At 43.7% G+C, this 15925-nt stretch overlaps 1 protein-coding gene across 7 annotated transcripts in view; it reads left to right on the top strand.

Moving 5' to 3' along the window:
- The window catches only part of disp3 (dispatched RND transporter family member 3), a 717999-nt gene that overhangs the window by 376821 nt on the left and 325253 nt on the right, over positions 1-15925 (top strand). For 6 of the 7 annotated variants that reach the window (XM_038821800.1, XM_038821804.1, XM_038821799.1 and 3 more), the window contains 2 exons: positions 628-782; positions 7177-8261. In XM_038821800.1, coding sequence (XP_038677728.1) covers positions 7307-8261 — 955 coding nt within the window. In that variant the 5' untranslated portion in view covers positions 628-782; positions 7177-7306. The remainder of the gene's footprint in view (positions 1-627; positions 783-7176; positions 8262-15925) is intronic. The other variant, XM_038821802.1, reaches the window with a different exon arrangement.

The raw sequence follows: 15925 nt of genomic DNA, 5'->3' as shown, positions 1-15925 counted from the left end.
AATAACAATCCTGGCATTTTCCCTGTGATAGATTTCAGGCTAATTTATTCCTGTCTCCCTCATATCTTGAATAGAGGTGTTACATTCACTATTTTCCAATCTGAGTGGATCTTTCCAGAATCGAGGGAATTTTGGAAAATTACAACCATTGCATCTACTATCTCCACTGCCAATTCTTTTAAGACTCTAAGGTAATGTGCACCAGGCCTTGGGGACTTTTCAGCCTTCAATTCTAATACATTCCTCTGCCTCGCTACCTCAATCCCCTCTTCATGCACTTGTTAAAACCTGCTTCTTTGATCATACTTTTGATCACCAGAACTTCCTCATGGCTTGGAATTTTTATTAATATCACCTTTTTAGCACCTTGTGACATTTCATTGTGTTAATTATGCTTTTTAAATGTAAGACATTATGTCAATGAAAATTAGTCCCCGCAAAGATATAAAACTGTGAATTAAAGCAAAGGCAAGAACAATATTCCAGAAACCAATTGCCTCAACCAATGGGGGTTGTCTATTTTTGGATTTCTAATTCACCATGTTAATCTAAATGAATTGTCTGTTAACAAATGTCATCCTTTACACTCATTGTTGCTTGTAAAATGTTTTGCTTACCTCCTCCCAGATTCTCAAGGTGGTAAATGGTGAATTGAAACAATAAAGGGAAAAGTCAGAATCACTCAGCAGCTTGGCAGGGGTCTGTGGAGAGATCAGACAAGTTAACATTTTATGTGTGGACCCTTTATCAGACCTGGTTACAGATAAACAGCATTTTATAAGGTAAAAAAGAGTGCTTGAGGAAGAAATGTGCACACATGGATATGATGAATTAGAATGATTCATGGAGTCCTAAATGTAGAACAGGAAATGGTTAAATATCAACTGATTTGTCCAAGGATGGCAAAAAAGTACCTTAACAACAAGGATGCAGAAATGAGAGTTAATAGTATGCTCACCATTTGGGCGTGAACGGGACCTCACCATCGGGAGCGAGCCAAGTGAACTGCAAACTGGTTCGCGCCTGCCGCGAATTTCAGTTTTGACCTTTCCCACTATTTACCCAGCACGTTGGGCCCAAGGCAGTGGTTGAATCACACCAGTAAATTCATTCTGGTAGAGGTCATAATTCTTATCTTAAAATTGTGGACTGTAGAGAACAAAAATTCAAACCCTGACTAATCTGATTTAACCGAGAATTATCTGCAATCTCTATGATTAAGTCCAGTTTCAGCTACACAATGAAAAGTTCTTCGGTGGGATTCTCCACTTTGCTGGCAGCGCACCCATGCCCACGGGTTTCCCGACGGCATGGGTTGGCCACAGTGGGAAACCCCACTGGCCAGCTGCGGGAAAGGAGAAACCCGCTGCCGTTAGTGGCATGCCACGTGATCTGGTGAAATGTGCCCTGCGTGGGTTTTGCGGGGGTGTGGGGACTCTCCCATAGTGCATCTAGCAGGTTCACGATTTCATGACAGAACTTAACAGCAATCCACTTGATTTGCTTCTAACCAGCTTTAGACATACTGATCTTTGTTACACAACTTTCTTGCTACTTAGCTCCTTACTGAGATGGCAAGCACAGAGATAGCTAGTCAGGAGGGCACCTGTCAGAAGGCTGCTAAGCAGACATACTGATGATGTGGGCAGACTTGGTAACCCCATATGGACTCGATGTCAGTATCCTGACACCAACCAGAAATTCCAGCCCTTCATGTCTGGTGGCACAATAGGATATGAAGGAGTGGTAAATGTTTTGTAAAAACAAAATATTGCCATTGTACCATGTCAGTTGATTCTGTTGCCTCAGAATCATTAGTTCATTCTATGAAGCACATTTTATTTATCAAATTCACCACCAAAATGGCTACAATGGTGTGAAATACTGAATGCATGACAGACATGTGGCATGGGAGTGTCATAGAGTCAGAGTTTTACAGCATAGAAAGAGGCCCTTTGTCACATCAGGCCTGTGCAGGCCATCAAGCACCTATCTAATCCCATTTTCGGCACTTGGTCCGTCGCCTTGTATACTAAGTCATCATCTGAATGTTTCTTCAATGTTGTGAGGGATCCTTCTCTACCTCCCTTACAGGAACTGACTTACAGACTCCCGTCACCCTCCAGGTGAAAATGATTTTCCTCAAATTCCCTCTCCATCTCCTGCCCCTTACCTTGGCACAATTCTCTGGAAAGATTTCTAAGTGTTGTAGCAAGCGGTAATTGCCACGAGCTTCCCGGCGCTCAGCCCAGCGAGGCCGGCAACGCTATTCAACGTTAATTGGTCCACTTAATGAGGCCTCACGGGCGTCTCGCCAGAAATGAAGGTTCGCGAACTGATTTTGCCAGCACCACGCTCGGCAGCCCCCACTAACAAGGTCGAGCAACAACATAAACTGCACTTGCTCAGCTAACCCCAGTCAGCTCGCAACAATGTCACCGAGGAGACCTGACCCACGATTCGGGGAAGCTGACCTGGGTAGGCTCCTAGAAGCAATGGAGGCCAGGAAAAATTTAGCCCATGTTTATTTTGTATTACAAACCAAGTCAACGAAGGAATTCCAGGAGTTGTTCCCCTGTTCCATTGATTTAGTTTGATTCCCCACTTGGGACAGGTTCCCCTGTAGTTCACAACTACTCTGACATGCTGTGAACCATGTATTTTTACTGAAGGAGCTCAACTCCAGAAAATTGTGAAAAGTGTTGGATGTTTCTAGACAGATACATGAATGGGCAGGGAGCAGAGGGATACAGATCCTTAGAAAATAGGCGACAGTTTTAGATAGAGGGTCTGGATCGGCGCCGTCTTGGAGAGCCGAAGGGCCTGGTCCTGTGCTGTAATTTTTCTTTGTTCTTTTTGCTCTTTGTACGCCCCCCCCCCCCCCCCCCCCCCCCCCCCCCGACCCACACACACACACACACGCACAAGCACAATGGAGCATTCAAGGGTGGAAGTGCTGGCTGCATACAACAACTTTATCCCACACTGATAAAATAGCCAGGAATGTGAATTGGGGTCTGGAATCCAAGAATTGAATCCTGTCTGCGATTTTAAAATGACACGCAGGTCAGCCTGACTCAGACATAATTTGGATGGTTATATTTACACAAGATGTGGAGATGCCGGAGTTGGACTGGGGTGAGCACAGTAAGAAGTCTTACAACACCAAGTTAAAGTCCAACAGGTTTGTTTGGAATCATTAGCTTTTGGACCACATCTGATGAAGGAGCTGCGCTCCGAAAGCTAGTGATCCCAAACAAACCTGTTGGACTTTAACCTGGTGTTGTATGAATATTTACACAAGACAAGGGAATACACAATGAATGGAAGTACAGAGGACCAGAGGGACCTTGGGGTGTATATCCAAAGATCCCTGAATGCAGCAAGATAGATATTTACCCCCCCCCTCCCTCCCCCCCCCCACCCCCTCCCCCACTGCTGGTACCCCGGTGGTGGAAGGTGTGGACAATGGCAAAACCCACTGACAGTAGCGGGACTGGAAGATTGCACCGCCGGCCAATGGCAGGCAGCTCTGGCGGAGAAAACACACCGGGGCGTGGGAGAAGGGAATTCCTATCTCTGGTGTTTCAATTTTAGGAGTTACATTCAGTGTTGTATGGTATACTGCAGTGATTGATTGTTGTGGCCTGTAAAGATAAATTGACCATTACATTGATCAACAGTGTGTAAATGTTGAGATGCATTACAGTCTATTTCCTATTAGGAAAAGTGCTGTTATGTGTTCAAAACTGAAAATAAACAGTGCTTGGGAATTCTGGTGCAATAATCTGTGTTGAATTACATGACTAGAGCCTTTTAAAACTGAAAAAGACATCAGTAGCTGTCAGAAAAAAACATAGACAATAGCTGATGGAGTGCATTGATTGACAGGCCACCTGATGTAGCTTAAAACGTTTAGTTTAGAATGGCTCTTTTTATTATTTAATAATAATCTTATTGTCACAAGTAGAGTTACATTAACACTGCAATTAAGTTACTGTGAAAAGTCCCTAGTCGCCACATTCAGGCGCCTGTTCGGGTACATGGAGGGCGAATCGGAATGATTTGTTATATATTTCAAAAGACATCTAGAGATTTTCTCACAGTGGTTACTCGGTGAGTGACAATGGGGGATACATGGACATGGAAGGGGTATGGGGGATATCAGGGGGCATGAGAGATAAAGTGTGCATGGTGTTGGGCAGGGACTAGAGAGATGAGGGTTAAGGACCTGACATCCATCACTAAAATTGGGCAAATGACGAGTACACAGAGGTGGACGTTCTAGCCTGCTGGCCATCCGCCTGGCTATGTTGCCGCTCGGGCTTGCCACTGGACAAAATTTCCCAATTCAGCCTTCCCACCTCCATGAAAAGCAGCCAAACAAGTCCCGAAATAATGACCTTATTGCCAACCATTCCTAGCATTAAGCAAGTTTAAATTAAAGGTTTGTTCAATTAAGTAAACAACCATCACTGTGAAACTGTCACCCTCATTCTTAGCCTATGAGGGAATGAATTGAAGATTTATTTTTCTGAGAGCCTGAAGAACAATCTAAACTGTGTTTCCTTTTTTTCATATTTAATAAGAGTTTAAAGCATGTTTAAAAAACTGAAAATGTTGGAAGTAACACAGCAGATTTTACAGCATCTGAAAGAATTAAAGCATAGGGGCAGGTCCTTCATCAGCATATATATGGATTAACGGTCCTGTCCAATTTAATTGCCATGCGCTGACACTTTCCAACAACATCACTGAGTTAGAAGAGAGAGCAGAAACCCTAGATTACTTTTGCTCTTTCTACCCTAGCACTAAAACATGGAAAGCAATTGTGTACTCCTTAACAGAACCGTAACTGAAATTAGTTCAATTAGAACACAGCAAGGATCTGGACTGATGACTGACTAAATATCACAAAACTGCAGACCTATTTGTGATGCACCTGCACTGTTTGGGGGTGGAAACAATAGAATGTCTGTCATTTTAGTGGAGATTATTCCACATAGAAGCTGCTCTGCTTGGCTATTCAAGAATTGCAGATCAGAGAAATCCAATATTTTGTAGATTGGAGATGTTAGGACAGAAGAAGGCTGAGAGGGGACTTAGAATCATAGAATTTACAGTGCAGAAGGAGGCCATTCGGCCCATCGAGTCTGCACTGGCTCTTGGAAAGAGCACCCTACCCAAGGTCAACACATCCACCTTATCCCCATAACCCAGTAACCCCACCCAACACTAAGGGCAATTTTGGACACTAAGGGCAATTTATCATGGCCAATCCACCTAACCTGCACATCTTTGGACTGTGGGAGGAAACCGGAGCACCCGGAGGAAACCCACGCACACACGGGGAGGATGTGCAGACTGCACACAGACAGTGACCCAAGCTGGAATCGAACTTGGGACCCTGGAGTTGTGAAGCAATTGTGCTATCCACAAGGCTACCGTGCTGCCCTTTTGTTGGACTTGTTGGAGGTTTTCAAGATCTTGAGGGAATGGACATGGTAAATAGTGGGGAACTGTTCCCATTCAACAGCATCAAAAACTAGAGGACGCAGATTCAAAATAATTAGCAAACGAAGTAAAAGTGATGTGAGGATTTATTTTCTCACCCAGAGGATGGTAGGAGTCTGGAATGAATTCCCTGAGAGGGTGGTGGAGGTAGGTTCGATCAAGGTGTTAAAAAGGGAATTGGACAGTTATCTGAAAAGGAAGAATGTGCAAGGTTACAGGGATAAGGCAGGGTAGTGGGACTAGGTAGAATGTTCTTTCGGACAGCCAGTGCATCATGAATGCCAAATGACCTCCTCCTACACTGTAAAGATTCTGTGAAAAGGAATGATGACCATAAATGGGCCTTTTAGTCTGTATGAATCAGAGGTTCATTGTCTTGTTTAGTTGTGGTGGATGTTTTGCAGAGCTAGAGTCAGGTTAGAACCTGGTTGACAATCAAGCAGTGCTAGAATCATCTAGAGCTTATGGGCGGAATCTTACCATATTTTTTCAAAGTGTCGGGCTCAGACTGAAAACTGGCATGTAGCTCTCCAGTTGCACAGACTAGTTTTCACTCCAAATCTTGAGCTCTTTAAAGAAAGGAAATTGGTGGACGTGGTTTACTCCATCACTTTGGTGGAACAGGAGCTGACAGAGCTGGCAATCGGCTCCACAGATTGGTGCTGCATCTTTAAAGGGTGGCCCGATCAGAAAAGTGTTAATTTCTCCCCCACCCAACCACAAAGGTATTGGGGGCTCCCCGCCAATCGGGGGTGTCTGACAGTGCCAATCTATAGGTTCCTGGGCTCTGCATGGTCATTTTTCTTTCCCCCGAGGACTACACGTACCATTGCACCCTAGGAGGAATCACCTTGACTGTTCCTTGTTTTTAAAAAGCTGTTGCAAATCTGACTGAGGTAACGGCACATTGGCGAGTTATGAATGTTTAGTGAGGGGAAATCCTGTGGTAGGGGGTCCTTTAATATTAATGTAATGCATTTACATGAGGCTCTCGCCCTTTGTGGGCATGAACCTCAGAACGTCGCTAGCGAAGGTGGGGAAAAATTGCGTTTCCCAATTTTCTCTGGCTTTTCCGTCCACATCACTGTTTTCTCTGATGGCGATCACAGGCTGAAAATCACCCCGTTGACTCATTTTGTTGCTGCCCTTGCCCAATTGATCTGAACCACCACCCCTGAAAAGTCTGTGTTCAAAATATCCAACTTGCCTATTCTTCAACCTGACAGCAGAGCATTGTCATAAAGAAGTTGAGGGGGCAGCACGGTGGCACAGTGGTTAGCACTGCTGCCTCACGGCGCCGAGGTACCTGGTTCGATCCCGGCTCTGGGACGCTGTCCGTGTGGAATTTGCACATTTTCCCCGTGTTTGTGTGGGTTTCGCCCCCGCAACCCAAAGATGTGCAGGGTAGGTGGATTGGCCATGCTAAATTGCCCTTAATTGGAGAAAATGAATTGGGTACTCTAAATTTATATGAAAAAAAAAAACAAATAAAGAAATTGAGGAACCAAAAATCAGTAGAGGCTGAACTTGGGATTGATTACTGAAAGTTTAATTTTTATTCAGTGTGCCTAAATGATATACTGTACCCCTTTAAATATTTAAAGTGACTATGTACCACCATTTACAATCATAAACATTATTGAATTGCATTTTCTATTATAGGTGTTATAAGTTGGCTGTTCACGTGGAAGCATTCAGAAGAAAAGGAGACTTTAGCATCAAATTTACAGTTTTTCTTAAGAACCTTTTCTACCATCCACCAAACCCACCTTTCATCAGGGCAGAAACTAAAATGGAAAGTGATGATGACCCTTTGGTGCAGCATCTATGGTTGGAGGAAGAAGAGGACGATGTGTTGGTCAACTCTTATAGAGGTCAAAGCCTGTGCAAGAAATGCCACTGTAGCTTTAAAAGATTATTCTATGACTTGAATGTTAAAGGCTTTTGGGGAGTAGTTGGGTGGATATTTACAAACCCATATTGCACTGCCTTAATATTAGTGATAGGTTGCATAATCCCAACAATTCTGACTGTTGTTATGCTTATGCATTGTTCTGCTCTCGACATAGATATATCCTACAACGCCTTTGAGATACGTAACCATGTGTCCTCGCAGCGCTTTGATGCACTGACCCTTGCTTTAAAATCACAGTTTGGGTCTTGGGGGAGGAACAGGCGTGATTTGGCTGAGTACACATCTGCAACCTTGGAAAAACTCATTATTGAAGAGCTTCAAAAACTGCACAATAATGCTTCGCAGGTTAGCGATATCTCCTTTTTTAAAGCTATTTACAGATCAAATAAAGCCCAACAGCCTGATGGAATTCAACTGCGGAAAAGAGACTTATTCTCGCACCCTGTGATCAAGGAAAGCTATGATGGATATAGAGTGCAGCAAGCAAGGGCCATGCCACACAAGAACTATCCAAACACCTACATTAATGGGGATACTCAGACACATGCACTGTGGAGGATGGAGCTGGTATTTCTGGCAAGAGGTGATGATGAAAGGAATATTTTCACGGAAGAGCGTTTGTTGACGATTCATGACATTGAAAAAAAAGTCATGGATCATCCTAGGTTTCGAGAGTTTTGCTGGAAGCCTCATGAAGTCCTCAAAGACATGCCACTTGGTTCATATTCCTATTGCTCACCTCCCAGTTCTCTCATGACATATTTTTTCCCGACAGCACAAGGTGGAAGGATTTACTACGATGGGATGGGGCAGAAATTGGCAGATATTCATGGTAAGTTCTCATTTAATCTTGGTCAATAAGTTAGAAAAATTGTAAGAATTGAGACCTGACTTGAGTCTTGTTGATGTATGGTTTGATTTTAATTCACAATGCTTCTGAACCGTTATGTGTCCCATTTTGTTAATAATTATTCTAAAGCAATGTATAGGTATTAATCATGGAGACAACTTGCCTTCCATCATGTTTGGTCAGCAGTTGAAGGAAGAAATCCGAAGGAAAGCAATTTTCCATTAATAAGAATTAATGGCCACTAACCAATTAGCCAAGTTACAGTTTTTTAAATAATGAATGCTGAGTCGAAGAATGTAAAAAGAAGGCACTGAAAACAATAGCAGGATGCTCAAAACAAGGGAAGATAGATGAATTTCTAATATATGTGGAGCAGAACATTGAAGAGTGATTGCTAAAGGTGATCATAAATGAATGATGCAGCAGCTACCTTCGTAAGAGCTTGCAGCAAGTTTCAGGGTGAATCTGAACTGATTCGTTCTGTTGTTTATTGAGGGTGAAAATTGGATTCACTTCCAATTTTAAAATTTGTAATGGGCAATTGCTCAGAGAACTAGAGGGTGCAACTAATGTGACATAATGTTGGCTTTCCCAACTAAATACAGGGTTTTATATAATGGCCGAAAATATTTATTTTCCAACTGATTTCGCAGCTTGGTCAGGCAGAAGTATTGACCAGTAGTTAAGAAAAACTAATGTCTGCTTGCAAGCAATATAAACTGAATAGTGCAACTTTTAAAGGGGTGCAAGAACAGGTGTGCACAGAAATCCTTGAAGGTAGCAAGGCAAGTTCAGAAGGCTGTTAAGGCTTGTAGGATCCTTGATTTTATAAATAAAGACAATAGGCGGGATTTTCCGCGTGTCCCACCATTGCCAATGTGGTTTCCCATTTAATGCACCCCTTCCTGCTGGGAAATCCATGGCAGGGGTTTGCCATCAGCGGAACCTGAAGATCCCTTCAGCGAGAACACAGAAAATTCTGGTTACAGAATACAAAAGCACAGAAGCTATGCTAAACCTTACATAGGTTAGGCCCCAGCTGGTGAATTGGAGTCAATTCTGGGTGCTGTTATGGGAACGGAGTTTTAAGAACCCCAAAATGTATCATGGAGTTCAGCGACCTCTCCCTTTAATGTATTGTTGCTTTTGAACCACACAGCTTGGTCTCCAGGTGTGGTATTACAATTATGGACACATGGGTTTTTAAACACAAAACAATATTTATTCCATGAATTCAACTTAACCTTTTCAAATAAACATTGGATCATTTACCACCCCTTACTCCAAAGATAATCCCGAAAATAATACAACACTAAATAATCCCTCAAAATGTTCCTTCAAACCTCCAAAAGACTCAACACCTTTAACAACAGAAACACACCATGTTAAAGACATTACTATTATGAGTTAAATCACCCAAATGATTCCGAGATAGTCTTTCATGGCGGACATCACCACAGATCCAGCTCACTGCAAACACAGACACACCCAAGTTTTTTTTCTCAAAACTGGCTTTCTCCTTTGAAACAGCTCACAGCAAAAACAGCCAGGCACTTTTCAGCTGCTCTCTCTCAAACTGAAACTAACTCCCAAAAAGCAGAAGTGAGCTCAACTCAGCTACCCCCACCCTCTGACATCACTTCAGTAATATGAGCTGCTCCATTTCTTAAAGGGACATTGCTTAAACATCAATTTCTTAAAGGTACTCTCACATGACAGTGTCCCGCTTTAGGAAGACGTTAAGGCCTTAGAGAAGTTGCAGAGAAGATTAACTAGAATAGTGCCAGAACTTAGGGACTCCTGTTATCTGAAGCGGCCCATTAGCTGTTTATTTTTAGAGCAGAGGAGGCTAAAGGGTAATTTAATGGAGGTGTTGAAAATCATGACGGATTTTTATAGAGTAAATGAGAAGAAACTGTTTTCATTGGTGACAGTAAGGTAATAGGAGGACACAGTTTTAAACTCACCTGCAAAAGAACCAGAAGTAACACGAAAATTTGTTTTGTTACTCAGAAATTACTATAACCTGGAATACAATGGCATGGATTCTCCAACCCCCCGCCGGGTCGGAGAATCCCTGGGGGGAGGCGTGAATCCTGCCCCGACGCCGGCTGCCCTATTCTCCGGCGCTGTTTTTCGAGCGGCGGCGGGATTCCCGCCTAGCCGGTCAGGGGCCTTTGACAACGGCCCCCCCCCGGCGATTCTCCGGGCCCCGATGGGCCGAGCAGCCGTCCAGTTTTGGCCATTCCGCCGGCATGAATTACTCACCTCACACACGGCGGGACCTGGCAGGTGAGTGTGCGGGGGCGGTCCTCGATGGGGATGCTGGGGGATCCCACGGTGGCCTGGCCCGCGATCGGGGCCTACCGATCTGCGGGCGGGCTAATTCCGTGTGGGGACTTATTTCCTCCGCGCCGGGTCCCTGTAGGGCTCCACCATATTGCCCGGGGGCCAACGCGGAGAAGAGAACCCCTGCGCATGTATGGAAATACGTCGGCCGGTCCACGCATGTGCGAGATCACGTCGGCCGTTCCACGCATGCTCGAACTCGCGCCAGCCCTTCGGCACCGGCTGGATCAATGGGGACGACTCCGGCGGCAACCTAGCCCCCTAGAAAGGTGAGAATTCCTCACTTTGGGGGGCTGTTAACGCTGAAGTGGTTGGTGCAGCTTTCCCGCCGGCGTGTGTATATAGCCCTATTTTCAGAGAATCCCGCCCAATGTGTATCGGGGGTATGGAAGCAGATTCAATAATCTCTTTCAAAAGAGCACTGAATAAATTCTTGAAGTGGAAAATTATTCAGGGCTGTGGAGAAAGTGCAAGGGATTGGAGCTAGCTTATTTTATAAATTTATAGTTTTAGAGCTGCACAGGCCTAATGAGTTAATTGGCATCCTTCTGTGCTGCATCATTCTGTGAATCAAAATATATCTCATTTTACCACACCACATTTAGAAAATGTTTGTTTGAAAATGAAATCTAACCAACTTTTCATTTGACCCAAGGGACCATGAGCAACAAAATCTTGAATTTGAGCTTATACTTGATCAGTTAAAGCTACCTGAACATACTGAATTATGTTGTTATTATAAACGATTTTATATGAAACTGCCTGTAACAAATCCCATTAATTTCTACACTTGCCCTGGAAAAATGAGACTTTCTGCCAGCTCCTGTTATTTTTAATTAAACAGTCCCAGAGGCATTGGTCATGCTGGGAATTGTGTGATCACTTGTTCCAAATAACACATTTGTACCAACTATGGCAAATTCATTTTTCTGAGCTACCATTCCATTCACTTTACAATTTCTCTGCTGCATGAATATGCAAAATCTAAAATTTTGGTTCTTGAGCATGTTTTATATCTAATTACTGTTACTTCAGTTTCATCAGCTTCGGCTAGCATACTGGAGTAGTGGCATATGTATCATGATCTGGGATAATTAATGCCCCAGAACTCCTGGAGAAATATTTAAATGAGTATCTACGACAATTTCTTGGCTCTTGTCCCAAGATTGTATTTTTGTTTTCAAAGCCCACTTTGAACGCTGCAAGAGAAATGGTTTTATTTATGTCAGAGCTTCGAACAGAGTAAATTATAAGATTTAGTTTGTGACCAAATGTAAGTTTTGTTGTCTTTAATCAGAATTTTGGAGCATGAAGCACAGGCAGTTAAAGGGTTGGCTTTCAATGCTGAGCTGAGAGGAAGGAGACATACACAAAAAGCCAGAGAATGGAAGCATTTGGCAGGTGGAAATCATAGTGGTGAAGGAGGTAACACAGATAGAAATAAATGAGTGCATGTAACATTTAGGGCGTGATTCTCCTGTTTCCACACTAAATGCTCCCGTCAGGGCAAAAAACAGGGTGATTTCTGCTGGCGCTAAGAGCAATGCCACCTAGAATTTTCTTTTCATAGGATCGGGCTTTACGTTGGACCTATTAGGGGCAGGGCCAAAACCCACTGACAGGTCCTGCTCCTCAGAGATCAGGGCACCATTTTCAAAAGGCATCCCGATCTGAGAATACTGTTACCACCAACCCCCCCCACCCCCCACCCCACCCCAATCACTGGCAAGGCTCCCCATAACCCTCTGCCCCAATACCTCCCTCCCATAGTCCCCCTTTTCAGACCCTTGGCAGTGCCAACCTGGCCTTGCAATCTGGGGAAGAGGGTGGTTTGGGGGTCAAGGGGTTCAGAGGGAAGTACTTCAGGGGAGATGGGGTCGGAGGCCTTGGGCTGTGCTGCAGGGGCTCAGGTCTAGGATCATTCGTGGGATTTGGCTGGTCTTCCCATCTGCAGCCTTTAAACCCATTAGACTGTCTCCAACATGTCAACATTAAAGATGGATTGGCCATGCTAAATTGACTTTTAGTGTCCAAAAAGGTTAGGAGGGGTTATTGGGTTACGGGGATAGGGTGGAAGAGAGGGCTTCAGTGGGTCGGTGCAGACTCGATGGGCCGAATGGCCTCCTTCTGCACTGTATGTTCTATGTGTGAGAATAAAGTGAAAATGTTCCCATCTACAGCCCTTAAACTGTCAGCATTATAAAATGAAACATCTGGCAGCACAGTGGCTCAGTGGTTAGCATTGCTGCCTCATGACGCCGAGGTCCCAGGTTCGATCCTGGCTCTGGGTCACTGTCTGTGTGGAGTTTGAACATTCTCCCCGTGTTTGCGTGGGTTTCGCCCCATAACCCAAAAACGATGTGCAGGGTAGGTGGATTGGCCACGATAAATTGCCCCTTAATTGGAAAAAATGAATTGGGTACTCTAAATTTATTTTTAAAAATAAATAAATAAAATGAAACATCTGTGAGACGAAGGTAAAGGTCTACCCTCTAATGTGGTGGAAACCTTTGAAGTGCTTTTTTCACAGTCAGTTTCATTGGCCTTTATCTTTTTCAAGCCTGTGTGAATGCCCAGAAGCCGAAAAGCCTTGAACTACATTATTTGCATTCAATTTCGCCGACGATTGCCTTTTAAAACCCTCTTGGGGCATTTTTGCAGAGATGGATTAATGGAATGGGTAGCTAATCAAGCTCATTAATAGTCTATTGAGACCAATAAAAGACCAGCTGGAATTTTTTGAGAGTGAAGTTAGGAGATAGAAATGGATATTCTTTATGATAATGATGATGGGAACAGAAGTATGCCATCAGATCCTCAAACTTTTTAAAAAATTGTTTCATGGGGTGTGGTGCCCGATCGAAAGACCTCCTTGGGCCCGACTTGTGACACGAGAGGCCTCTTGTGAGATTTGCGATGGGCGGAGTGCCTCGCGAGATCTAACGAGATCTTGTGAGATGTCATTGGGCGTGATCCGGATTTACATATTTCAGTGAGCAATTAGACTCACTTAAATATGTCAGCGCCTGATTGTCCCAAGGCCCGGGGGACCTCGCCATGGTGCCATTTAATACTGGTCCACACAAACATGGGCCAGACATAATGGCATCTGTGGATGGGGAAGGGGTGTCTTCCAGGCCATCGGAGGCCCCCGGGTGGTTGACTGGCAGTGCCAAGGTGCCCAGGTGCTAGGTTGCCCATGCCGGGGAATTGGGCCTGGGGTGCCATTCCCTTATGCGGAGTGGTGAGGGGGGTCATGGATTCTCTAACAGTTGAGTTGGGGGGTTGGATGGGTTTGGAGGCCATGATGGGGGGTGGGGGGGGGGGTTGTGAGATTGAGGCGGCATTTAAAAATGGCCCCCCCAATCTCTTCCTGCCCTGACGAGCTGAGCTGATCAGTACAGGAAATTAAAGTAAATGCGGCTTTGGCAGGCCGTTCCTCGCCGCGACCAAAAAAGAGCAGTGTCCAGTTTGATAACAGGGTCTTTCTCGGTGCTGCAGGTGCCAATAAACACCCAGTTAAACGCGCCAAAACGGGTCTCTGTTTTTACCAGTTAAATCATGCCCATGGATTACATTGGCAAGGCCAGTATTATTTGCCCATGAGGATAATTAAGAATCAACCACATTACTGTGGATCTGGAGTCTCATATAGATCATGCCAAACCTGGCAGGAATGGAAGATGTCCTTTCCTAAAAGACATCGGTGATCAAGATGGGTTTTTACAACAATCAACAATGGTTTCCTAGTCACCATTACTGAGACGAGCTTTATATTCCAGATTTTTATTCCGAGATTTGAACCTGTGTCCCCAGATCATTAGTCTGGATCTCTGAATTACAAATCATTAACGCCTTGGTCTACCTTAGATGTGTTTGGTAGATGGATTGGCCACGCTAAGTTGCCCCTTAATTGGAAAAAATGAATTGGGTACTCAAAATTTATTTTAAAAGTATCATCTTTGTTTCAGTGAAATCTGAGAGTTTTGCACTATTGAAGTATAAAATACTTCAACAATTTCTATTCCCCATGTAGAATCTATATTGAATGTTGTAGTGTGAGTACCTGGCACATATGATGTTAAACTCTGTTGGTAACTCAATAATAAGAATTAGAAAGCCGGTCTTGACTTCTTCGACTCCCAAGTTTATTGTGTTCAGCAATCACTTTTCCAAAACCACAATGCCACCTGTATCCTGTATATTTGGTGCAGTCTATTAAACAATAAGTGCAGCCCATTAAACAATTAAAACCCCAATTCCAGCGAGGGAACATTAACTCTTTCCTAACAAATGAACTAAGCCCACTCCTAACAAAAGAAAATGATTAATTAAAAATTAATTAAAAATTAATCACAACTGAATAGGCATCTTTAAAACCCCAACAAAAGCTATGATTCGATGTTTCCAAGAACATTGCACTAAAGCAAGGAAGACTCTTAAGGAGTTGATCCAGGCAGTCATTGTTGAATATATTTAAATGCTGAGATCATGAACATCATTACAGCAGGAACCTGCCAAAACTGGTAAACACAGGAAAAGCCTTTGTGATGAACCAGATGGCGGCACCATTTTGGATTTTCGGAAACCTTTGAAGCGGAACCTGCAAGTTAATAATTATGACCATTAATCAGAAATCTCCTCTCCCAAACGTATATGTATTTATTCAAGGCCCAGATCAATCACAAATTTGGGAGAAGAAGATTCCTTAGAAACATGATTGCTTCAAGTCTGGATGAAAAGACAGAAGCTGAACAAGTTAACACACTAGCCTGATTTTTCCAGCCGGTCCCGCCGATGGGATTTTCTCGTCTTGCTGATTCCAAACCCCCCTGTGGGTTTCCCGGCACATGGGGTGCATACAACTGGTAACCATATTGACAGCAGCGGGAACAAAAATCCTGTCGCTGATCAATGGCAGGCCGCCACAAAACATGCTGTGGTGGTGCAAAGAAAATCACGCCCACTGTTTCATTCAGTAGGCCCGATAGCCGACTAAATTTAATAAACTTGTCCAGCAGCCAGGATAACCTATCAGCTCTTTCATTAATGAGTTGTACAGAATGGCTGAATACTGTGAAATCTGAACTAGCCAGGGGAAGTAATAATTATGTAAATACCAGGGGTAAAGGTGGGATAGAATTGTTGTAGAATTGGTGGACAATGCACTCTCAGACATGTTTCAAATTAAGGTACATCTAACCTTTGAGATGGAAATCTGAAATCTGTTTGCAGCACTGATCCATATTAAGGGAAGAAAGAAAACCATGATACAAAGGGAAGCAATACCCTAATCA

This window comes from Scyliorhinus canicula, chromosome 16, assembly GCF_902713615.1.
Source record: "Scyliorhinus canicula chromosome 16, sScyCan1.1, whole genome shotgun sequence".
NCBI classification, from domain to species: domain Eukaryota; kingdom Metazoa; phylum Chordata; class Chondrichthyes; order Carcharhiniformes; family Scyliorhinidae; genus Scyliorhinus; species Scyliorhinus canicula.
This window is presented reverse-complemented; position numbering and strand designations above follow the sequence as displayed.